General features: G+C 50.2%; 1 protein-coding gene across 4 annotated transcripts in view; it reads left to right on the forward strand.

Annotated features, from left to right (window-relative positions):
• Window positions 1-23,396, forward strand: part of HEG1 (heart development protein with EGF like domains 1) — a 59,777-nt gene that overhangs the window by 5,229 nt on the left and 31,152 nt on the right. The window contains exons 2-9 of one of the 4 annotated variants that reach the window (XM_062005230.1): window positions 14,511-14,771; window positions 16,229-16,453; window positions 16,812-17,105; window positions 18,184-18,366; window positions 18,873-19,181; window positions 19,576-19,890; window positions 21,187-21,519; window positions 22,399-22,707. In XM_062005230.1, the coding sequence (XP_061861214.1) occupies window positions 14,511-14,771; window positions 16,229-16,453; window positions 16,812-17,105; window positions 18,184-18,366; window positions 18,873-19,181; window positions 19,576-19,890; window positions 21,187-21,519; window positions 22,399-22,707 (2,229 nt within the window). The remainder of the gene's footprint in view (window positions 1-14,510; window positions 14,772-16,228; window positions 16,454-16,811; window positions 17,106-18,183; window positions 18,367-18,872; window positions 19,182-19,575; window positions 19,891-21,186; window positions 21,520-22,398; window positions 22,708-23,396) is intronic. The other 3 variants (XM_062005232.1, XM_062005231.1, XM_062005233.1) reach the window with 3 other exon arrangements.

Raw genomic sequence — 23,396 nt, forward strand, 5'->3', positions numbered from 1 at the left:
GCTAATAAAAGAGCATGCAGAGTAAGGAACTGTTTATTTCAATTAACAAGTTAATCAAGCCAGTAAAACCTGTCAGTATAGAAATAGTGTTTAAGTGCTGAGCTGTAGAGAATAAGGCACCACTAGAGTCTGCAGCTCCCCTGGAGTCACTGCTGGAAGGACCCACTGGCTGGGGCTGTGGGTTCCCCATCAAGTGCAGCTACGTGCCATTTCCAAATGAATAGCTGCAGAGTGGTAGTGCTCAGCTATTGCTGAACCTGCTGTCATCATCCTGCCTGTATCTGTGCTGCTGCGGGGAGGTAGGAAGGGGCACGGTGTGCTGAACCCAGCCTGGCTGCCCCTGCCATGCGTGGGGTGCTCAGGGCAGAGCTGCAACCTCCTAAATACCCTGGGGAAATGAGCCAGAAAAGATCCGGGTCATAGACAGCCAGTGTAAACTCTCTGGTTTCTGGTTTTGCTTCCCCAAGTAGTTTCAAAGGAGTTTCTCAGGTGTGGGCTGTGAGGAGGGCCTGGGTAGGTCTGTGCAGATGAACAGCACTGCTCACGCCCAGGCCGACCTTCTGGACACGCACGGAGCTCCTCTGGAAGGAGCGTGGCCAGCTCCAGGCGCTCGCTGTGGTATCCTTCTGCTGGGGCAGCCGTGCAAAGACGCTCTCAGAGCAGCTTAACCAGCCACAGGGTCAGAAGGTGCTCCAAGGGAATGAAAGGTTAGTCCTTTGTAATACCCCCCCTGAGACTGTCCAACACGAAAATCCATACTCTGTAGCTGATGAGCAAGCTCATCACCAGGCCTCAGCACCCCAACCACGGGCCCTGTTATTTACATTCGATTGAAGATGTAGGTCACACAATATGGTGTTTCTCTTTCCCGATGGGCTCAGTGTAAAAGGCACAATCCAATTTGCAGTGGCAGTAGGCCTGATTACAAATTCAGATTTTCATTTCTCTGAGCAGTTTTGTGACATTTGCATTGTAATTTTGCTGTTTCCATAAATGTTAGAGGTTCATTTGCTGGGATATTCATCCAGAGCAGATGCAAGAGGGCTACGAGCACAGGCTCTGTGAAAGAACGAAGTCTGTGAGTGCCTGTGAGCAGAAAATGGCTTTGCCACATCTGGCCACCCTTCCCTCTCACCCTTTTCTGGTGTACACCCATCACCATCTATGTTTTAATGCCCAGGTGTTACAGCATGATAGCCTGCTGCTTTAGGAAGGGGCAAGGTTCATTTGTGGCTCTTTTGATTATGCAGAGTTCGCATTCATCATTCCAGGCTGAAATCATTCGCGGCCGAGGACAAGGAGAGAACTTTCCCACCCAAAAGGGAAATGATGTTGCATTGCTGAGCGACCAGCCCAAGTAATAATATAATCTTAGAAAAATGCAGTTCCCTGGAGTAAAGGAAGCTCTGTAAACTTCAGCTCCTCCAAGCTGTCGGCGTAGCTGTTGCCTGTGTTAGAGTAACGCTGCTGTCAGGCCCAATCTACTGAAGTGCTCTGGAGAGGACAGGGCAAAAAGGGAGTAAGGACCAGCTCCTGCTTAAAATGAGGACCTCTTGTAGGATCTGCATACTGGGAGGTTTATACCACCTACATTAGGATCTTGGGTCACAGCCCTTCTTTGCTGTTAATTTGGTTTTTATCTCAGCTGGGTGCTGGATGGGGTGATGGTCAGCCCTGGTCCTGGAGAGCTTGGAGAAGGAGCAAGCAGAGCCAGGGTGAGTGGAGGGATCAACTGGAGGAAGGTAGAACGATGCGAGGTTTCCACTCACTAGGGTGTTGGGGTGAAAAGCCTGGTTGGGTAAAACCAAGAGAGAAGAAAGCTCATTTGTAGAGCTGTTAGTGTTTGGGCAAAGCCATGCAAAGGAGAGGCACGTGGTAAAGTTACTCTGTGAGCGCTACCTGTGATTTGCCCTCACAGGGTGGGTGGCCTTAGCGTGTGCCCTGGTTTATTTTGGGCTCTGCTTGGTACAGGTCCCATGGCATGAACCAAACCACAGAGACCTCCTTGATCTGGGTGCAGCAGCTTCTTAAGTCAGACACTCACTAGAGTGTTCTCTAGCAAACTGCTGGTCTTCATAAAACATGTAGGAACTTGCTGTCTTGGAGGTCTCTGCCTTCCAGGCTAATTTGTTTCAATGTAGGAAGACAGACAAAGATGTCTCAGGAGCTTCATCTTTTCAAAAATGGGTATAAAAAGCATGAGAGATTAAAGAAAAATCGTTTTAAAAGTGCCTGAAATGCAACTCCCAACCTATTTCCTAGAAGCAGGGTGCTTACAGGAGATAGCCTACAAGCTGTTGCTGCTCCTGTGATGCTGCCCCTGTCCCTCCCATATCCTCTGCACAGACAGAGCTGTTGAGAAGGGTTACATCTGCTTCTGCATCTGCTGTGCCCTTGGCTTGGAGTCGTTTGATAAGTAGTTTTGCAGTTGGTTACTTGAGCATCTCCCAAGCTGCAGTCAGCATCTCGGCTGTGGGCGAGGGAGTGCTGCTGCCAGAAGTCAGGATCTGTGTTAAGAGCCTCCTAAGATCTGGCTATCTTTCCTTAAAACCCCAACTCCTGGAGTTGTCATTACAGGAAGGGGAGAAAAAGAGCTTCTCACTGTTAAGGGGGAGAAAAAAAGCTTCTCACTGTCAAGGTGGTACATAAAAACCCCTTGAAAATGTGAGCTGCAAACCCAGGAGACACATGAGAACTCCAGGTTGGCTTTGTTTAAAAATACCACCAGCTCAAAGCTGATCTCCAGAGGCTTTTGAGTCCAGACAGAGGGGCTGTTTCAGACACTCCTGCCTGGCAGGGCTTTGCCTGTGTGTCTGCAGGAGAAGTACGACCATCTTAATGATCTTGCTTTGTGAGGAAAAGAGAGAGTGTGCAAAGAAATACAGGGCAATGCAGCAGGAAAAGTGGGTGCAAACCCAGTTGCTTTCTGTCCAGCTGTCTGAATACCTTGTGCAAGGCCTTGACCTTGGCAGATTGACTCTGCTGGAAGAAGCAAACTCCATCTGCCTTTTCATTCTTTGCAAGGATGTGGAGCTAGAAGGACTTTTAAAGCTGCTTTGGCAGCGTCCCGAGTGTGGTTTGGCAAGATGGAGCTGTTTGAGGGTGATGGTGTCACTTGCAATGTGACCAAAAGCTGCAGATCCTTCCCTTTGCCTGTCTGGGTGAGCACCCCACCTTGGGCTCCCAAGTCAGGGCTTGCAAAAAACCCTCTGGAAACACTGTGACCTTTGTGGTTCTTTCACCAAGGCAAACACAGAGATGTTTGAGGGACCTTTTGCACAGTGCTTAAATGGCAATGAAGGATCTTGCAGCTGAAGTTTGGGAGGATATGCCCTTTACTTTTTAACCCTGAGCTGATTTAGCTCTGAGATGAAATCTGAGATGAAATCAGCTGGCAAAGGAGTTGAGGACAAATTTTAAGTGGTCTGATAGAGAGGCATGCAAAGTGCATGAAGGGTTAACTTGGCAGGGTTGAGGGTTGTCCTAGCGTTACACACACACACACACACACACACACATTCAGGGCGTTTTTCTCAGTGTTTAGCATGCTGTGATGGCAGAGATTCTAAAGGCCCTTATGGGAATGAGCCTGACCTCTCTCCTCAATAACCAGGCAGACATCATTGTCACTGCTGCTACCAGAACCACCCTCAGATTCCCTCAGGGATCTCCAGACCATGGGAGAAACCCCACGAAGGAGCCTTGAAGTGATGGGCAGGCTCCTTTGGGTTGCCAGTAGCAAAGGAGGGCTCTATTTTTTGTCTCTCCCAAAGAGCATGCTAAAGGGCACTCCTGTGTCTGGGGTGACAAGAGGAATTTGGATCTACAGAGCAGAGTTATCCACGTCACTGCTTGTTAGGACACTGGTGTTCACACCCTTCCTCTTGTGGAAAATCTCTTAAGCCCCGAGGACCAGCGTGAAACGTCAGGCACTGTTGAACTTTGCTGAAGCAGGGATGAATCACACCAAGTTGAAGATTTGACTTCAATGTATTATTGGAAAGATAAATTCTGTGATAGCCTAGCAGGAGGGTACTGCAGCTCACCCAGGACTTGTCTCGGGAGAAGGAGTGTGCCTAAGGCATGGAGGTTGGAATATTTGAGGGTGATTTGGTTTGGTTTGGGTTTTTTGTCCACTCTGTAAAAGCAAAAGGCACATCTCCCCTTGCAGGCTCACCCCAGAAGATGTTTATCTAACAGGTTTTAAACATTTTGCTGCAGAGGAAGGTTACACAGTTTCTCTGAATTGCTGTCCCACTACATCCCTGCCATTAGGGGTAAGAAAACACTTTCTTATCAGAGAAACTGTAGCAGCTGGTAGTTAAACCTTCTTGCAAGGATATCTCCTACAAGTCATGGCCAGGTTTGAGCCTGTATAACTTGTAAGATCTCATGAAGTGACAAACTAAGGCAATTTAGCCATCTGGGGAGGGAATGCAAAAGGTAGCTCTGAGTATTGAATTCATTTCTTCCCCTGTGATGGGAATGAATTTCCAGGAGTGGAAATATCAGCGAAGCAGCCACGCATGATTTGCTTTCCTTGTCTATTGGAATCAAGGACCTCGGTTGTGGAGCATAATGCTGCTCTTGTAATTCAGCCTTTATCTTTGTGCTGGAGCTGGGCATAATTGTATCTGTGTCTGGAGGGACAAGGGGAAGGGTTTTCAGTAGCTGGTGCTCACAAAGGCATCTTTAGAAAGCTCCTTACCCCTGGTACAAGCTTGGAAGAGCTCAAAGGAAAATACCCCTGAGTAGCTTTAGGCAATTGAACAGTCATCATTGTTTGATTCGGATTCAGTTACAGGACTAACATCTAAATGTTAATTCTTTTTAGGACATTATCAACTCTTTCAGCAAGTACAGAATGGGGCTGCAGTATTACTGGCAGCCAACCCTGCAGATAAAAGCCCTTTGAAAGGATGTTTCTTAGCAGGGAAACTTGATCAGAGTGTGCAGAATAATTGTGAAGATGGTCTTTTCTGCGAGAGAGGGAGCCCATGTGATGCATGAAAAAAGCCAAATGAGCAGCAGGAGGCTTCTGACCCGGGGAACTGAGAGTACCAGCGATTTTGTAGCCTCTGAGGATGGTCCATACCATGCAGACAGAGATCCTCATCATCTTGTCCTGCAAATTGCTGGTACACCTGGAGATTGTGTGGTGCTGGGTAATCCGCATCACATACTGGCTTAACACCAAAGTTGATGGCCACTTGATGGTAAGAGCTTGCCAAAGCAGTCAGTGTGAGGTGGCTCTGTACTGGGTGATATGGATATCAGTGTGTGGACAGATGGGGTTTGGATGCAGATTTCTGGCCTCTTGATCCTCTGTGCTGCCTCGCCCAGCACACGGTGCCCCTGAGCACCAAGGTGGGCCATAATCTGACCCTGACTCCTGTGGGTCCTCAGTGACAGCTCAGAGGGTGACAGCCCAATCCTGCTCCTTTCCATCACCCATTTCCACTGCTGGCTGCAGGGCTGGGCCATGGGGCTGCCTGCTGCAGAGCTGAGACCCGCATGGAGCCAGATGAAGACATCTTGTTCTCAGCCTCCCTGAAACTGCTGAGGTGAGGCTGCTGGTGCTGAGGCTGCACCTCGAGTGCTGTGTTCAGTTCTGGGCCCCTCACTACAAGAAGGACACTGAAGTGCTGGAACGTGTCCAGAGAAAAGGCAATGAAGCTGGGGAAGAGTCTGGAGCACAAGTGTGATGAGGAGCAGCTGAGGGAACTGGGATTGTTTAGCCTGGAGAAGAGGCAGAGGGGATACCTGATCACCCTCTACAGCTACTTGAAAGGAGGTTGTAGTGGTGTGTAGGGGTTGGCCTCAAGGTGCATCAGAGGAGGTTTATATTGGAGATGAGGAAGAACTTTTTCCCTGAGAGGATTGGTAGACGCTGTCCCAGGCTGCCCAAGGAGCTGGTGGAGTCCCCATCCTGGAGATATTGAAAAGCCATGGAGATGAGGTGCTGAGTAATATGGCTTAGTGGTGAGTTTGTCAGTGTGAGGTGAGTGGACTCAATGATCTTAAAGGTCTTTTCCATCCAAAGTGACTCTACGATTCCATGAAACACGCGCAGAAAAGTGCTGGCAATGGTAAATCACTTCCCCTGTGGTTCTCAGAAAGGAAACATGTACCTGCAGAGGCAGAGGGCAGAGAGGACAGGGGTGTAGGGACATACACACACACGCTGCTCCCATGTGCCAGGGAAGGAGCTGTGCTGTCCCCTGGAAGAAGGAGGCGCGGGGCAGCCTGAGCCCTTCCAGCGCGGCTTCCGGCAGCACACCGCTGCCGTGTCATCGAGGAAATGCGATTTACATCATCATCCTTTCGCAGCAGATGGGGGAAGGGAGGTGGGGGCCCTTGTCTCTTCTGGGGATTAATTTCTCTTTAAGCAGCTTTATTTATTGGTTTTGCCTGTTTGCTTTTTTTCTCCACCCCCTCCCAAGTCTCCCCATCCCTTGCTGGAAGAGGAATCCACGGTTCCCGCTGCCACCACACCATGCTTCAGCTGAAAGGCGAGAGCTGGGTGTGAGGCTTGGGCTGCCATCAGTTTTGCCTGGGATGGGCTTGGATTTTGCTAGTCTACATGGAGGGAAGAATCCAGCGAGCCTCATATCTGTGGCGTCATGCTACATGGCCTTGGTGGCCCTGTGATCCTCCTGCATTCAAGAGGGCCCTTCATCTTTCTTGTCCCCACCATGTCCTTGAGAAGTTGCTCAGTTCCCAGGTTGGTCATCATCCCTGGGGTGGCCACTGACCAGCAAAGCTTCTTGGCGTGTGCTTAGTGTGAAGCACACAGAAAAGTTCCTTGGGGAGCTCTTAAGTGCATTGCTGGAGTGACTCTGGTCAAGATATCTGGACCAAAGCCCACCGTGGTGTGGTGGGCAGCATTGCTCTGCCCCCAGGAATATGTGGAAGCCCCATCTGCTCCCAACGTGGCGTCTCAGCATGGCAGCACCCCTCTTTTCCTACTCCCTCCTCCGTCTTCCTAGGGTTTATTGTCCACTCCTGGCTATGGGAGCAACTCCTGGGCTCAAAGTCGCTGCTTTGCAGCAGGGACCTGTGGTTTTGCTTCTAGAGTCTGACATGAAAATACCATCTTATTTTCTCCTAGGTCTGCAAAAGGGCAGAGTTCTCAACTCTTCACCCCGCTGGGCATTGCTTTTTGATGTGTGTTGAGGTTTTGTGCAGAAAAATCTGTGCTTCAGCCCACAGTTCTTGTGGTTTTAAGCACAATCCCAAATAATCACAGAATACCAAGTCTGTTGTGTTTTTTCTCCCCTGCAAGATCCATTTAAATCAAATACAAGTCCATTGAGCTTATATTGGGAGTAAATGAGCTACACGGGATGGCTTTGGTTATACATGAGGTCAGGCAGAATGAGCTAAACTCCCTTCTGGCCTTGAAATGAAACTTTGCAGAAAGCAAGATTTCATCCTGCAGCTTCTAAGCTGCTAGCTGCTAGCACCTTCCTCCTCAGAGGCTGAGCCCCAGGACTGCACCTTGGGAGGCTGCTCACCCCCCTGTCACTGAAGTACAGCCCTCCCTGAGGTTCTTCTCTTTCTGTTACCAGTTTAACTGATCTTGGGCAGCTGCTGGGGGCATGTGGTGGGGTTGGGAGAGTCATCCCATGGATGGTGATGCCCTGGTTAACACACAGAGGGTAATTCATCTCTCCATAGCAGCAGCAGGCTGTCTCACCTGGAAGTATTGCCCCATGTGAGATTGTTACTGATTGTAAACCTTGCAGACAAATTCCAGGTTTCTGTATTTATTTGTGTGAGAGCTCTAGAGAAAGGTCTGTGCTAGAAGTTCGTGTGCTCACAAAAGCAATCAGCAGCAGCATCATCCTGTGCTCTCCAGCCCTGTTTCTTTCTACTTAACCAGCACTGCACACACTGCCATGGCTTTTTTTTTTCTCTCTTTTCTTTTTTTTTCCCCTTTCTTTTTTGCAGCCAGGATGTTTTTTCTTGCCTTTTTATTGTTCCAGTGACCTAGCAACTCCACTTTGGTGGAGCCCTGCCAAGAGACTTCCTCCCTGAGCCGTCTGACAGTCTCCAGCAGCACTGCCCTCGGATGGGAGCACAAGTTAAAACCACACCAGGCTGGGTCCCTGCTTGACTTTTGCTCTTCCCTCAGGAGTGCCAGTGAGGGTACCGCTGCCATCCTGGCGAGCAAAGCTTCCAGGGTACTTTAGAATATATCACTGAGTGGGTGATATTTACTGTAATGTTTCTGCAGGCCATTGCAGAAAAGCCTGGAGAGCTTTGGAAACAGATTAGGTGGTGCTGGGGTTTAGCATTTGGGATCCGTGGTGCAGGCAGGGTAGTGGGAGACATTTCAGCATCACAGGCCAGTGGGAGAAGGGATGGAGAGAAGGTGTGAGTGCTCAGAGAGCTGTGCAATTGGGGAGATTTCTTTTAGCTCACTTTTATTAATGTTCACTGAAAACAGTGAAAAATAAATCCCTTTGGTAAGTGCTCCTGGGCCAGAGCTGCCTTCACACCCCATGAGTCTCCAGGAGCTTTTCCCATGTTAATAACACAAGAGGGCACACTTCTGAGATAGCAAATAAATAAGACAGGTAATTTGTGCTTTTTGCTCAGGAGAGACAGCAGGGAGATGGGCTGTGAGGCCTCTGTAGGGCTGGAGGTTTGGTCCCCTCTTCACTGGTTGGTTAGACTGGGATTTTACTGGAGCCTCAGCATAGTTATGAGGATTTTTTTAAGAGCACGGGTAGACAAGAGACAGCTTATCCCTATTGGAAATGGACTTTGAATGTGTTTTGCAAAGACTCAACAGTAAAACATTACTTGTTTTTTATTATTCCATTGACAAAAGCTGTTTAAAACCAAGAGCTCATGAGAAGAGGTTTCAGGTGCTGCTCGGAGCCCTGGGCAGGCAGTTTGCAGGTAGCACGGGTCTGTGCAGTCCCAGGGATCTGTGGTTCAAACCCAAACTATCCAGGAAAGGTGAGTGAGAAGGTCGGGGTTTTGTAGGCTTGAGCTGGTGATCTGAGAGCCTGCAGGGGAATGTTCAGGTCACCAAAGTGAAGAGGCTGGAAAGCACTGGATAAGCAGGACAATATCGTGTCCCTGTACTGTGCAGGTCGTATCCCCAGTTGCAGGCAGGCTGTGTGCACAGTGCTGGAAATGACCACAGGTTTCTGTGTGCTCTTTATTTTGGAGGACCTTTTTCTCTGCTTTAGGGTACTGCTCTTAAGAGTAATAATTTGATCTTCTGTTTTCTTATGACATCTCTGATCATCAAGATCTGGGACCAAGAAAAAAAAGGGTAGGAGTCAAAAATGGCCTTTAGCATCCTCTGTGGTTTTACAGGTCCCAGAGTGGAGGCTGTGTGGAAGTGCAGTGTGTTTTTGTCTCATAAGGCAGCACTGCAAGCAAAGTGTCTGGCACAGGAGGGGCTGAGGATGATGCCAGTGTTGTCAGCACCATGGACACCCTTCAGCCATAGCAGCCAGGGAGGCCTCAACCACCTGGACTGTGGCATGCTCAGTTTGCAGGGTCTACTGCTGGCTTTAAGCCCAGGATGAGGAGCACAGAGACCTGAGCCAAGTGCTGCCAGGGGATGTGACTGGGGGATGGCCCATCCAAACCGAGCCCTGCAGCAGGACTCCTGCACCTCCTCCCCATCCACCCTCTCTTGCCACCTTTCTTCATCCAGCCTCAATAACTCCTTTCATTAATATCAAAAGAATTAGGGGAAAAAAAGGGCTGACCACCTGTGATTAAACCCTCTCACATTCCTCCCGTGCTTCGTGCACACGAGGGACCTTCCCCAGGCAATATTATCAGTGTGTTTACGCTCCACTGACCCCTCTCAAGTATGAACACTTCTTTTTTCAGCCCCTGTCCACCGTGTCCGTGCCCCATCCCATCCCCTCCCCGCCTCGAACCGCTTCTTTCAGGGCAAGAACAAGGAAGGAAACCGAAAATCCCAGAGAGCCGTGGACAGTCCAGATTTAGGGCTGTAGCTTTTGTTCGCACAAACTCACTTGGCTCTTAACCGGCCTCCACCCATGATCCCGACATCCGCAGCAGCCGTTCAAAACACACAGCGCAGAGCCCGAGCCTGGCCCCGGCGGGGACCGGCAGCCCCCCGTGCCGCCCCCAGCCCCGGCTTTGCTCCCCGAAGCTCCTCCCTCCAGCCTGCCTGTCTTCCTAACCTTTTTCCTACAGCCGGCGAGGAGTTTTCTAAGTTGAGATGAGTTTTGTTTGGTGGGTTGTGGGCTTGTTTTTTCCCCCTCCCTCCACGAGCCTGCGATGATGTTAAGATTATGCAACGTTAACAGATGTGGGCTTTATAATTATAGCTGCCTGTCCTCGGGAGGAGCCAGCTTTAGCTTCACGCATCCTCGGGGTGGCTGTAGCCCTGGCAGAACCGCGGCTGCCGTACCGAGAGCGGCCCCGGGGAATCACCACCCTCTACTCTGGGCTGAAGGGCGGCTCTGAGCAGCCAAGCAGCCGCTCTTGGCTTTCCTTGTGTGCAAACACAGCCTCCTAGGGTCTAGGCTGTATTTTTTTTTGCCTTTAGAGAAGAGAAAAAACCCTCTTGTGCAGGAGAGCAGCGGGGCTGGGATAGCTTGCGGCGTGCCTTGGCTGTTTGTGATGCTCCTGTCTGCAGGGATGCTGCTCCCCTGGTGTTAGCAGGATACAGCCCTCCCCACTCCCTGCCCTAAAATGGCCGTGAGCGATCACAACAGCTGCTGAAAACTCATGCTGCTGTGCTTTTCGGTGTTGTGCTGTCCTGTGGCTGTGCCTTGAGCATCTGTATGATGTTGCCCAGCAGCAGCCACCCTCTGCCCAGGGCGGTGCCTGTGCTGCAGCCAGGGATGGAGACAGAAAATCACTAGCCCAAAAGGGATTTTTTCAGGAGTCTCACATGGCAGCCATCCAGCCAGGCTGCCAGAGGCAAACCCAAAGCCTCAAGAAATCAACTGGAACTTGATCTGTTTGTCCTGGATGCGTTGTAACTTAGCTCCCAGCAAGCCCTGGACTTGTTATGCTTGTGAAGAAAAAGTAAGTCCAAGCCTCGACCTGTCTGGTGAGCATCGCTGCTGGTTTTAACTGGGAAGGAAAACACTGGTCTGGCAGGTGGCAGGAGGGTTTCCACTGGAAGTTGAGTATTCCTCTTGATGGCTGTGGTCACGTGCAGTGAAACCATGGAAAGCACTTGGCAGTCCAGGATGTAATGGAATTGTTAGTGACAGGTCGGTACCTGAGCTAAAGGGCCGCTCTGCTTTAAGCCCTTTATGCATCAAGGAAGGCCAGATGGTTCCATGTGTGGGGTTTTTGGAACAAGTTTGCATCTGGGCCATCTGCTGCAACGGCAAGTCATCTTTGAAGGCTATTTTCTGCAGGCTAGTCGAAGGGATTGCAGTAGTCTTGCACTTCTGAGCTGAGATTTCGTACCTGTTTTGTCAAACAGCCTGATTTTGGAGGGTTTCCTTACTACATGCTGTAGTTTGGATTTTGCAGCGTGGCTCGTCTTCTGCAACCACCGAAGCGGGGAGCTGAGCAGGAGGTTTTCCTCCTTGCACCAGGACCTGGCATACCTTGCAGGCCAGATGACTCTAAAATGCTCCTGTAAATAATACCTTCTTACTGGACCTGTCCACTCCCTGGCTGCACTCAAAGCCAGGTTTGCTGGCGCCGATGATAAGGAGAAGAGTTTTACCTCAGTTTATTCCCAGCAGCTCTTGCAGAGCCAAAAGAGGATAGAGAAAACTAGCAGCTGGATTTGCAGGGTGAACAACCACCAAACACCCAGCAGCATTTTACTATTGAGCCGGTTGCATTCAACTAAGGGTCACAGCTGAAGGTACTGCTTGCTGCTATTTGCAGGGTTATCTCTAACAAGTGGCAATGAAATGCTTGCTGCAGTGCCCCACTATATATTTTATCGTGCCTGGCCAGAGCCCTTGTTGACAAATGACTTTGCAGCCTGAGAAAGCAAATTTCCCTCTATCTGTTCTGGTTCCCTAAGGGTTTCTTTAAGCATCTGCTGCTTTGCCCTTTTGCTGGGCAGCAAAGCCAGCTGCTAGGGCACAGTAAGCATGGTGCTGCACAGCTGAAAGCTTCTAGCCAGAGGGAATGGATGGAGAGACATTCAGTGTGCTGACCTCCAGCACACCCAAACTTGTCATGGTAGGGGCTGCTATGAACAGTTGTGGGATACAGTTACAGGCTGGCAATTGGCTTGCAAATGAATGTAGCAGGCATCCTTGTGCAAATGTGGACAAGAAGTGGGTTGTTTCTTGGGGTAGGAGGTGGCTCATAGTGGGGTCAGGATGGCAGCAGCTGCTCTGAGTGGTCAGCAAGGTGAGCATCACAGCCACGGCCTGGTCAGCAAAGGTACCTAAGGAGCTGCAGCTCTTGTCTCCTTGGCCCTGGTGGTGCTTGGGCTTCCAGGGTGAAATGCAGACTGTCCTACCTATGTATCTCTTTTTTTTGCTTGGTGAGTTCCCACTGAACCTGTTGCAGATAGATAGTGGAAACCACTCCCCAAATTGCTGCCTCTGGCATGGCAGGTGCAGCAACCCTTAAGGAGACACCAAAGGCAAGGAGGAGTAGGTGTCCCACAGGTGTTTCTCTGAGGCACAGCTTTCTTACAGACACTGCTTGGAGGCCAAGGACAGATGTGCAAGGCTTAATCTTCACCATCACAGCTTATGGGCAGAGACTGAGCGGTACCTTTAGCTGCCGCCTGTGTGTCCTCCACAGCCTTGTTTTGAGATGCAACATGTGTGACAGGCAGGACATGTCCCATAGCCTGGTGGATCTCTGAGCTGCAAAGTGGGGAGAGCTGCCCTCACAAAATATTTGACTTTTCTCAGTTTGAGAGACTTTTCTCTCACTCTACGCTGTAGTTTCCCTAGCCAGGCTCCCATTCAGCCCACCCCACAAGCAGAGTGTGCTTTGGGCTGTACCAGCCCAGAGATGGTGTTTTAGTTGTAAGGGAGATGGGCAAAACTGGGACATGAACTGCAATTTCAGATGGCATAGCCGTGATTTGGACTCGCTTTGACTTCTTGTGGGCTTTGAAGAGCACGTGGGGCTGCAGTGGCAGCCTCAGGGCTGCATTGCAGGGCAGGGACTGGTGCTGCTTGTTTTCATGTGACTGATGTGCAGGGAAATCCTTACACAGCCCTGGCTGATATTGCAAGTTGGAAACTCCAATTGCCCTGGCAAATCTCACTGGAAGTGCTCACAGCAGCTGTCACTAGATGTTCTGCTCCAGGCAGTATCAGGCTGGATGGCAGACGCAAGGCTGAAGCTACAGCTGCCACACTGAGTCCTGCTGCAGCTGCCAGCACCCAGCATTCATCATTGAGCTGAGAAGTTGGCTACGAACACCTTCAGTCTTTGCTTAGGGCCTGGTTTGGGAACATGCTTGTGTTGCAGAGATGCACAGAGCCATCTGTTTGCTTTTGGAGATTCCATTAAGCATATAATGGCTATTGATGTCCCTGGGAGAAGTCATTTCTGGGTCCATGAGATCCAGCAGATGGTAGAAATGCAGAACAAAGAGGGGATGAGATTGCGGCTGTTACACGTGGGCACGGTGGGGAGCACTTGGAGAGAGGGGAAGACCTAGCTAAGCTAAAGGGTAATGCTGGCTTAGGAAACAGATTTCTTCCATAAAGATATTTATTCATTTTTCTAATGAAATAAGAAAAGGATCCTGGATGATGGAAGAGGTGGGAGTTTGGAGCAGCCTTCCAGCAGGAGCAAGAGAGCAGACCCAGACACTTTTAGGGTGGAAGCTATGTTTACTCACCAGAAGATGGACCTGCAGATACACTGACTTCTTCTTCATCTTGCTTCTCATGTTCTGGTAGACATTAATATCAGATATGACAAAATGTCCATCACCTTGGGATGCTTCAGCATACACTGGTCCACCATACACTGGTCTGTCCCAATGCCTCGTGGTGGCTGAATGGGTTACGCCGGTGCTCCTGTTTGCCCTGAAGGTCTCAACCAGTCTCATACCAGCTCTCTGGAAGTGGTGGGATTAGAGGTCAGAAGTCCAGCAAGCACTAGCTGAGCAGAGAGAGGGGAAGAGATGTGGGTCCTCTCCATTCCCACCACACCTTTGGGATAGGGCACATGGCTGCACTGGGCTCCAGCTGGTCATCAGCTCTGGAGACCTCCACAGTCTTCCCATGGACTCCATGTTGTTTGTTTAAGACTTTATTCTTGCTCCTTTATAGATTTCTTGTTCTCCTAACGTACAAAGAAAAGCGTGGGGATGCTGACTTGAATTTATCTTGCACACAAAGGTGTGTTTTGGCACGTGTCCTCATGGACCAATCTGATTTCCACTGGTGTGAATCCAAAAAGGAATTTCATGTCTGTGTTTTGGTTATGCAAAATTTTCTCTAGTGTAAATGAGATCAGAGCTTGGCCTGGGATGTACAGCAAAGAGCTGAGCCTGCACATCCAGCGCTGATGGGATTTCAGCTTTTTGTCTTGCTTTTACCTTCCAGTCATCGAGAGCAGCCATCAGGAGAGGAGTTCAGACGTGGAGATAAGGACTTCTGGTGGTCTGATGGAGAGCGTGGAGCTGGTGACAAAGCTGGCCAAGAGCAAGGCGTGGGCATGGCTGCCTGCCAGGCACAGCACTGTGGCCACGGGGCACGTTGGTCCCCCTTCCAGCAGTGGGGAAGTCACTCTGCCGGGAGCAGGAGCCCTGGGCAGCCTGTCTGGTGGGACAGCCGCCCACCTGCCCACCCACAGCCATCCTCCCGGTGAGTTTTCAGAGTCACAGAATGGTGGGGGTTGAAAGGGACCTCCAGAGATCATCCAGTCCATGCCCCTGCTAAAGCAGGTTTCTCAATCAGGAGGCAGAGAAACGTATCCAGGTGGGTTTGGAAACCTGCAGAGAAGGAGCCTCCACCCCCTCCCTGGGCAGCCTGTGCCAGGGCTCCCTCACCTCAACAGGAAAAAATTTCCCTTATGTTTAAGTGGAACTTTTTGTGTTCCACTTTATGTCTATTACCCCTTGTCCTGTCACTGGAGACAACAGAAAAATGTGCCTTCTGTCCTCCTGACATCCACCCTTAAGCCACTTAAAAAGTGTTGATGAGGTCCCCGCTCAGTTTCCTCCAGGTTAAACAGCCCCAGTTCCCGCAGCCTTTCCTCATAAGAAAGATGTTCCAGTCCCCTGATCATCTTGGTAGCCCTCCACTGAGTTCTCTCCAGGAGTCCCTCTTCATCTGGGGAGCCGAAAACTGGACACAGTACTCTAGATGAGGCCTCACCAGGGCAGAGTAGAGGGAGAGGAGAACCCACACCTCAGCCTAGTGGCCACACGTACATGCTTGCCAGATTTAGTTCCAAAAGGGTTTTAGCCTTCTTAGCCTTCCTAGTTTCATCCCTACATGCTCTAGCAATATTACCATACTCTTCCCAAGCAACCAGGCCCTTTTTCCACCTTCCATAGACTTCTTTCTTCTTCTTGACTTGTTGCAGTAGCTCCTCGTTCATCCACACAGGCTTCTTACCTCCTTTACCTGAGTTTTTCCTTGTGGGGATACACTGATCTTGAACTTAAAGGAAGTGGCGCTGGAAGATTAACCAGCTTTCCTGGGCCTGACTATGGTCTAGAATCCTAGCCCATGAGATCCTCCAAGCAGGTCTTTGAAGAGGCTGAAGTCAGCTCTCCTGAAGTCTGGAGTCATAATCCTCCACCCTTGTTAGGAAGTATTCCCTCCTTGCTGCTAGAAATTCAGATTTTTGGAAGAAATCCTATCTCAGGGAAGCTGATAAAAGTCTTGTTGAGATATGAGCATAGAGACTTGCTTTAGTTTTTTGATTCCTCATTTTTTTCCTGCTTAGAGACTGGAGTGTGGAGCTGTTGTGCCTGGGTTGCCAGCTGCTGGCTGTCCTGGCATAAGCTCCTTTACTGCCTTCTGCATTTTTAACGTCATTTTAAAAAGATCTGGGGAGGGTGGGTTTTGCCATGCACTGATGAGGACTAATTTTGAAATACTGTTATTTTTTGGTGACAGAAACCCTCTGCTCCCAGCAGTCCCTCTGGCAGTGTGCTCTGTGTTAAAGAGAGGAAACACGGGGGGTGCAGCTATGCCCCTGCCTGTTGTGTCAGGTGGGGTTGGGTACTGCTGTGGGTGACGCTGCCGCCACCCCAGCTGAAGCAAATTCACTTGTCCATGGGCAACATGGCCCTCTCTGCTCTGCTTTCCAGGTGCTGGAAGCCATCACCGTGCTGCAGGCATCCAGGAGAGAGGCAAGAGGGCTGTGGCTTCTGCCAGCACCCAGGCAGCTGCGGAGAGGGTGTCGCTGGAGACTGCTGGCACCTCTTTGGCCAGAGGGCCGCTGGGCAGGCGCAGCGGGGCCTGGGACGTGACGGCGTTGAACGGTGCGATGAGGACGGTGCTACTGCCTTTATCTGTGGGGACTTGGCACCGGGGTGAGCTGTCCCAGTGCAGCCTGGGAACAAGGGGCATGCTGTTCCCTGAGAATCAGGGCCTTGGTTAAGCCTGGCTCCCCTGTGTGCTGGATCCAGCCCTCCATCCTCAAAGTGGGCCCGGGGCAGTTTTGGGCTTGCTTCATGCACAAGGGTGGAAAGAAGAAGCTGTGTGGCTTCTCCTGGCCTTGAAAGTTATGAATTACTCAGTGCAGCTCCCAAACACAAAGCTGCTGCAGGCAGAGCACAGGCAAGGGGGCTGCAGGCTGCGGGAGGAGGCAGAGGGTGCCGCTGGAGGATGCTGGGTGGGCAGCTCGGTCCATCCTTGTGCTCTCATTTGCTTTCCCTCATTACCTTGCAGGCAGCGGCAGCCCCTCGCGACTGGCAAGTGGCCGGGTGGGCACGGAGCCACCCGACAGCCCTCCCACAGGCACTGCAACCACTTCACCTACCCCCCTGGGGAGCAGTAGGGGGATGCTGTGGCCCCTTCCCAGCACCTCCATCCCTGGGTCTCCAAAACAGCCTCAGTCCTCCCCACGAACTTCCAGTACCCAGACTGGTGCAAGCCACATTGTGTTACACCCGGGGCATGTCACAGGGGATTCCACAAGCACCCCTCTCGTGATATCACCTGCCATGGACAGCACTTTCAGAGGTGAGCTTTGCTGGCCCACAGGTTTCTTTTATAGCTTTAAAAAGCCTTTATATATAGCTTTTGCTTCCTTCAAACAGAGAAGATGGCTTTGTTCTGTGTGTGCTGTGTTATTGTTTGGATGGCTGGCTGAAATTCCCTGCTGGAAGCAGAAAAAAGCAATGGAAAAAAATAATTGGGTCCAAAAACCCCAAACCATTTCCACTTAATAAAAAAGAGAAGTCTTTGGACCTTATCTCTGTGTTTTCTGCAGGGTGGCATGTGCAGCTCTGAAATACCATGGCTGGTTCAGTGCCAGTTGCAGAGCAATGGAGAGGTCCCAGCCCCACCTGAGTAGTGTCCCGTACCCGAGTGGTACGACTGTGGAGCATGAGGCTGTTAGACCGTGCTCATGGCCATACCAGGCCACAAAATGATGGAGTGGAACATCTCCCTTCTGATGAAAGGCTCTTTAGCTTGGAGGAGACTGAGGAGTGACCTCATTAACGTTTACAAATATGTAAAGAGTGGATGTCAGGAGCATGGAGCCAGGCTGTTCTCAATGATGGCCAATGATGGGACAAGGGGAAATGGGTACAAGTTGGAATATAAGAGCTTCCAAAGAAATACAAGGAAGAATTTCTTCCCTGTTCAGGTGAGGGAGCACTGGAAGGGGCTGCCCAAATGAGTTGTGGAGTTTCCTTCTCTGGGGACATTCAAAACCCACCTGGATGAGTTCCTGTGTGACCTACTCTAGGTGGTCCTGCTCTGGCAGAGGGGTTGGACTGGATGAGCTTTCAAGACCCCTCCCAGACCTTGAAATTCTGTGATCCTGTGATTCTGTGATTTGCTTTTGGCTAGGCAGGGTGAGTTGCCTGTGCAGGACAGGCACAGGACAGCAAACCTGAGGTCCCTGAGCTCTCCTGCCATTTGCTTTATAAGCAGCTCATTTCTGGAGCTCTCAAAAATAGAAACTTTACCCTCATCCACATTAATTTATGGAAAACTTTGGTGTTGCTGTGTTATCCTGTGCCTGGGGCTGACCAGGAGCAAACACACCTCCAGAGTTCTCACACTGATGTGTCCCTTCCTTCTGTCACAGCTGCTGGGAGCAGGGCTGCAGAGAACCCGAGGCTGAGTATCCAAACAGCAGCATCGAGCTCTGCAAATCAGTCCCAGGCCACAGCACCCTCCTCAGCGGCCCTGACGCTGAGACCTTTCCCTGGGCCCTCCTCAGAGCACTGGCTCACCCTTTCCCGCCTGGCTTCAGGAAGCACTGCTGTGGGTAAGCTCGAGTAGTCTACAGTTTGTTATTTTACCCTATTTTGTGCTTGCTTAAGGATTTTTTCCTGTGTCCCATTGAGTCCTGGGATGAGTAGTGAGCTGCACGCTCGTGTGGGAATATGGCCACGCTCAGGTTTCCCCTCTTTGCTGTTTGGTGCCACGTTCAGGCTACGAAAAGCTTTAAGAGTGCCTGGGCCCGTTTCCACCAGTCATAGAGCAAAGGTGGGATCAAAGGGAAGTGCCTGCAGTCCTTGTCCGGTGGGGTTTCCCGCTGGCCGAGCCGAGCCGGCTCTGGTGAAGCCGTGTGTCCTGGCAGCGAGCCCCAGGCTGTGTGCAAGGCCTTCCTGTGGCGAGGGGATTCATGCCTTTCCAGAAGAGCACTTTGTCCAGATTGAAAACTTCCGATGTTTAACATCCGTATGTGCGCCGTAAGCGTCTGGGAAGAAAATGGAGCCATCTGTTTATAATTTCATCTCTGTAAATCCCTGGGTTTATACTGTGCTGTAGCCATTGGAAGCAGCTACCAGCCATCCAACCTGTCGGCCACGGAGAGCAGAGTTTGGGATTTCACCGCCACCGGCACCTCTGTTTCCACGACAGCCACCAAGGGTGGAGGGAGGACGTTGAGATCTCTGCCAGCCAGCACCAGGCTGGCTGGTGCAGCATTGATATCCAGCTCTGGTACAGAAGTCACCAGTTCTTCAGACCAGACCCGGTCCCCTGGGACGTCTTTGGGAGCCCAAAGTGGTGATGGCAGAGGTGCCACAGACCCGTTGCTCACAGGCTCGCCGTCTGCTTTGGAAAGCACTTCCACAAGTGAGTTTTGATAGCTAGCTCTATAACTCAGAACATTATTTAAAGACTCTTTATAAACAAAATACATCCTTTTTATTTTAAAGAAAGGAGGAATAATATTGTATTTGGCACATTCTGTACATTTAAAAACATTTCACAGAAATGAAAGTATGGATAAATATTATTCTTGTTGGAAGAGGGTAGATTTTCCTTGAAAACGTTGAGTTGTGAAAGCAATAACTTCAGGAGTTCCTATACAGACCATTCTTTCCCTTGGTGATCTCCCAGAATTAAAGATTTCCATATTAAATATTCACACATACATTGTCTGCATCTACAGGTAGCAGGATGAAGTCTGCCCAGCTGTTTTCATTTCCCTAGGTGCAGTTTTATATCTCTTTTCTCCTCCTTTTAGCCTTTAACAGCACTTATGAACTCAAGAGCATCCCAGATGCAGAAAAGGCGACGCTGCACTTGGACACCCGTGATGCTGACATGGCCAGCATAGCAGTGGAGGCACCGGAGTCCCCCACAGATGGTCGTACAGATGGGGTGACAAAGGGCTCTGCCATCAGCACCAACCCCACCAGCTCATTGGAGAGGACCTTCTCCTCCCTGGGGGCTGGGACACACCATCCTAACAGCTCACTGGAAGGCACGGATCTCCCAGAACGTCCTGGGGAGCCTTTGCTCACAAACTCCCTCTCTACTTCCCAAAGGCCTTTCAGAGGTAAATTTGCTGATTTGAAAGTTGACTGCTTTGGGACTGGATGACATTTCACATCCTCATGCAATTTTTCTTTAGCTCTGGCCATCAGTTGCTCTTGGATATGTGGATATGTTTAGTACTGACTGCATCAGGCTGGCAGCAGGGCTGGTGGGATGGGTGGGAGTGGATCTCAGCTTTTGGGTGGAAAACATCAGTGTCCTCATTGCTAATGAAACTCCCATGCTGGGAACAGCAGCCATCAGTTAGAAATATGTGGGTACACTTTTTACCTGCCAGAGACAGTTTGGCTGGGAATTTGTAGCTGTTGCCTGGCACTGTGTCTGCCGTGCAGGCTGATGTGTAAGAGAGATGACATTCTAGAAGTCCCCACAGTCACGACCATGCTGACTCACCCCATGCCCTTAGAGTGGTCCCAAGTGAGCTCTGCCCCACCATTCACCATTAGTTCACAATTAAGCTGGAACAAAAAAAGTTCCACTTAAACACAAGGAGAAACTTCTTTGCTGTGAGGGTGAGGGAGCCCTGGCACAAGCTGCCCAGGGAGGGAGGGTGTGGAGGCTTCTGCTCTGAGGAGTTCCAAACCCACTTGGATGTGTTCCTGTGCCCCCTGATCTAGGTGAACCTGCTTTAGCAGAGGGTTGGACTGGATAACCTCTAGAGGTCCCTTCCAACCCCTGCCATTCTGTGATCCTGTAAGACCATTGCTCTGTGAGTCACAGTGCAGCTGGTGAAATATCAGCATCCCCAGCACTGTGATTTGAGAGAGCCTGGGGCAGCACACCTGCTAAGCAAGGAGTAAGCCAGGCTGGGTCAAATGCTAGACTGGGGCAATGGCGTGTTTCCGAGCATCTTATGGGTGAGGCTGTGCCCAAACCTGGGTGCCTGGTGCTATGGGAATCTCTGGTCCATGGCCATACTGTCCACCCAGTACTGAGACTGTAGCTTGGTTCTCTGGACTGCCACTAGAAAACCTAAACCAGGCCTGTTTGAGCTCATCCTCTGGATTTACTTTGAAGTTAGAGGTGTATACTCCTGATTTAAACAGGCTTGAAGGCAGCTTAAACTCAGAAATTAGGTTTTGTGCACAGCCTGCAGTTAAAAACCATGCTTTTAAGTAGAGGTTTTCATGGCTTTTTGTAAGCCACATGTACTTGAGCATAAGGGATTCACCTCTTCCCAGAGAAGTGCCTTTTCCAGCTTGGTTCTCAACAAACAGCACAGAAATACATCCTGTACAAACAACCACCTACTGTATAGCTCTATGTGCATAAATCAAAACTGGTTTTATTGTCTCAGGTGTCAGGAGCAGCCACAGATCAGTTATGAGCTCAATGACAGAGAAGAAACCCTTTACCTCCTCTCCCACCAGCGCTTTCGTTTCAGCTACGGCCACCAGCAGCAGCGGGAGGCCCCTGAGCTCTGTCACAGGCAGCAGCTCATGGGCAGCAGAAGTCTCCATGTCCAGTAGTGACATGTACAGGACCTTGGGCACGGTCCAGTCTTCATCCCTGTCATCTGTGAGAGACACCTACAGAGTTCGTGAGCCCAGAGGAATCACAGATGTCACTGAGCGGGTGCCAGACCCTTCACTAACACGCTCTCGCTCTCCTTTGGGAGATCCTTCCCCAGGTAAACTCAAGTTAGAAGTGAAATGCCATTTCTCTCTTAAGTAAAAGGAGGACTGTGACTGTGTCTTACATTTGCCTGACTCTTTGCTGCTATGCAAAGTATATTGCTTGGAAGGATGCAGTCTGATTTTGTGTCTGAGATATTTCAGCTCTTGCTTGACCAAAAAAAGTGGTTTGGGTTTTTTACAGAAAGGGCACATCTGTGGAAAGTCTCATAAACCAAAGAAAAAGAATTAGCTTCCAAATCACAGATCTCTTTTTACTATCTCCAGTGGCTGTCTCCATTTTATAGGCAAGACAACTAAGCAAGAAGAATTAGATCATGTCCCTGCAGTTCCAGGGACTGGACTTTGGTTCCTGCTCTCTCTCCTACCCCTTGGACTGTTCTGCTTCCCAGAAATTAAACCAGCCTGACAAATTTAAGGCAACTTTGAATGTGGTCTCTCATGCCACTGTTTGATCCTAGACTCTGCCATGGTGCTGAAGGCATCAGATCCCCCAGTCCTGTTTTTTCCTGCTCTTAGACCTTCACACTACTCTGTGCTGTGCTTTGTCTGAACCAGCTTCCAGGCTCTTCTGCGTTGTTATGGTATTTGTTTGTTCTAGAAGCATGGAATGCACTCAGGCACGTAATGGTGAAGTCGAGTGCACAGTGTTCGTAGTTCAACAGTTTTTATGCAATAGTATATTTTTTAGAAGACAGATTTCTGTAGGAAGGGTTCATATCTTCGGAAGTTTCCTATTTTCTCTCGACTGACATCTCATATTTTCTGGTTCTGCTCGTACTTGCTGCCTCTGGGTGCTACTGAAAGAAAGCTTGTCTGCTTGCTTATAGTTTCACACATGTGAAAATGTAAATTGTGTCTTTATCACATCTTAGCTACTGGAGGCAGCCATGTGTTATTCAGCATCCTGTCAACAGAGAGAAGAACCGATTCCCCCACCGCCAGTACCTCCGTTTCCGCAACAGCCGCCAAGGGTGGAGGGAGGACGTTAAGGTCTCTGCCAGCCAGCACCAGGCTGGCCCAAACAACAGAGATTTACACCACTGGTACTGAAACCATCCACGCTCCAGATCATACCTGGACCTCTTTGGGGCCCCAGGGTGGTGGCAGCAGAGGTCCCACCATGTTGTCCATGGAACCGTTGCTTGCAGGCTCCCCATCTGCTTCAGAGAGCGTTTCCCCAGGTGAGCTCTCCTGTAGACCTCCACCATCTGCTCTGTATGGAAGAGTGAGGGTAACTTGGAGATGCTGGACAATGGCAATTATGCCTCGTTTTGAGTAGCAGGAGTTTGGTGCTGCCATAAGCCCCCACCACTGAGTGCAGGTGCTGCAGGTGCACAGTGCCTGCAGAGGGACTGTGGTGCTGGGAACAGCATTGAAAGGAAGGGAACCCAACAGAGCTCATACGGCTTGTTCCTTGTGCCCTCCTCGTGTCCTCCTGTGAGCAGCACCTCCTAGAAGCATAGTCACAGAATGGTAGGAGTTGGAAGGGACCTTTAGAGATCATCCCATCCAAACCCTTGCTGAAATAGCTCCCCATCAATCAGGGGGCACAGGAACGTGTCCAGGCAGGTTTGGAAACCTGCAGAGAAGGAGCTTCTACACCCTCCCTGGGAGGCCTGTGCCAGGGCTCCCTCACCTCAACAGTAAAGAAGTTTTAAGTGGAACTTTTTGTGTTCCAGCTTCTTTAAAATACCCCTTCTTCTGCTGCTGGACACTACAGAAAAAAAAAGTGCTGCCCCAACCTCCTGACATCCACCATTTAGATATCTGTAAATATTAATGATATCCCCTCTCAATCTACTCTTCTGTAGACTAAACAGCCCCAGTTCCCGCAGCCTTTCCTCATAAGGAAGATGCTCCAGTCCCCTGA

Source organism: Colius striatus, chromosome 11 (genome assembly GCF_028858725.1).
Source record: "Colius striatus isolate bColStr4 chromosome 11, bColStr4.1.hap1, whole genome shotgun sequence".
Taxonomy (NCBI): domain Eukaryota; kingdom Metazoa; phylum Chordata; class Aves; order Coliiformes; family Coliidae; genus Colius; species Colius striatus.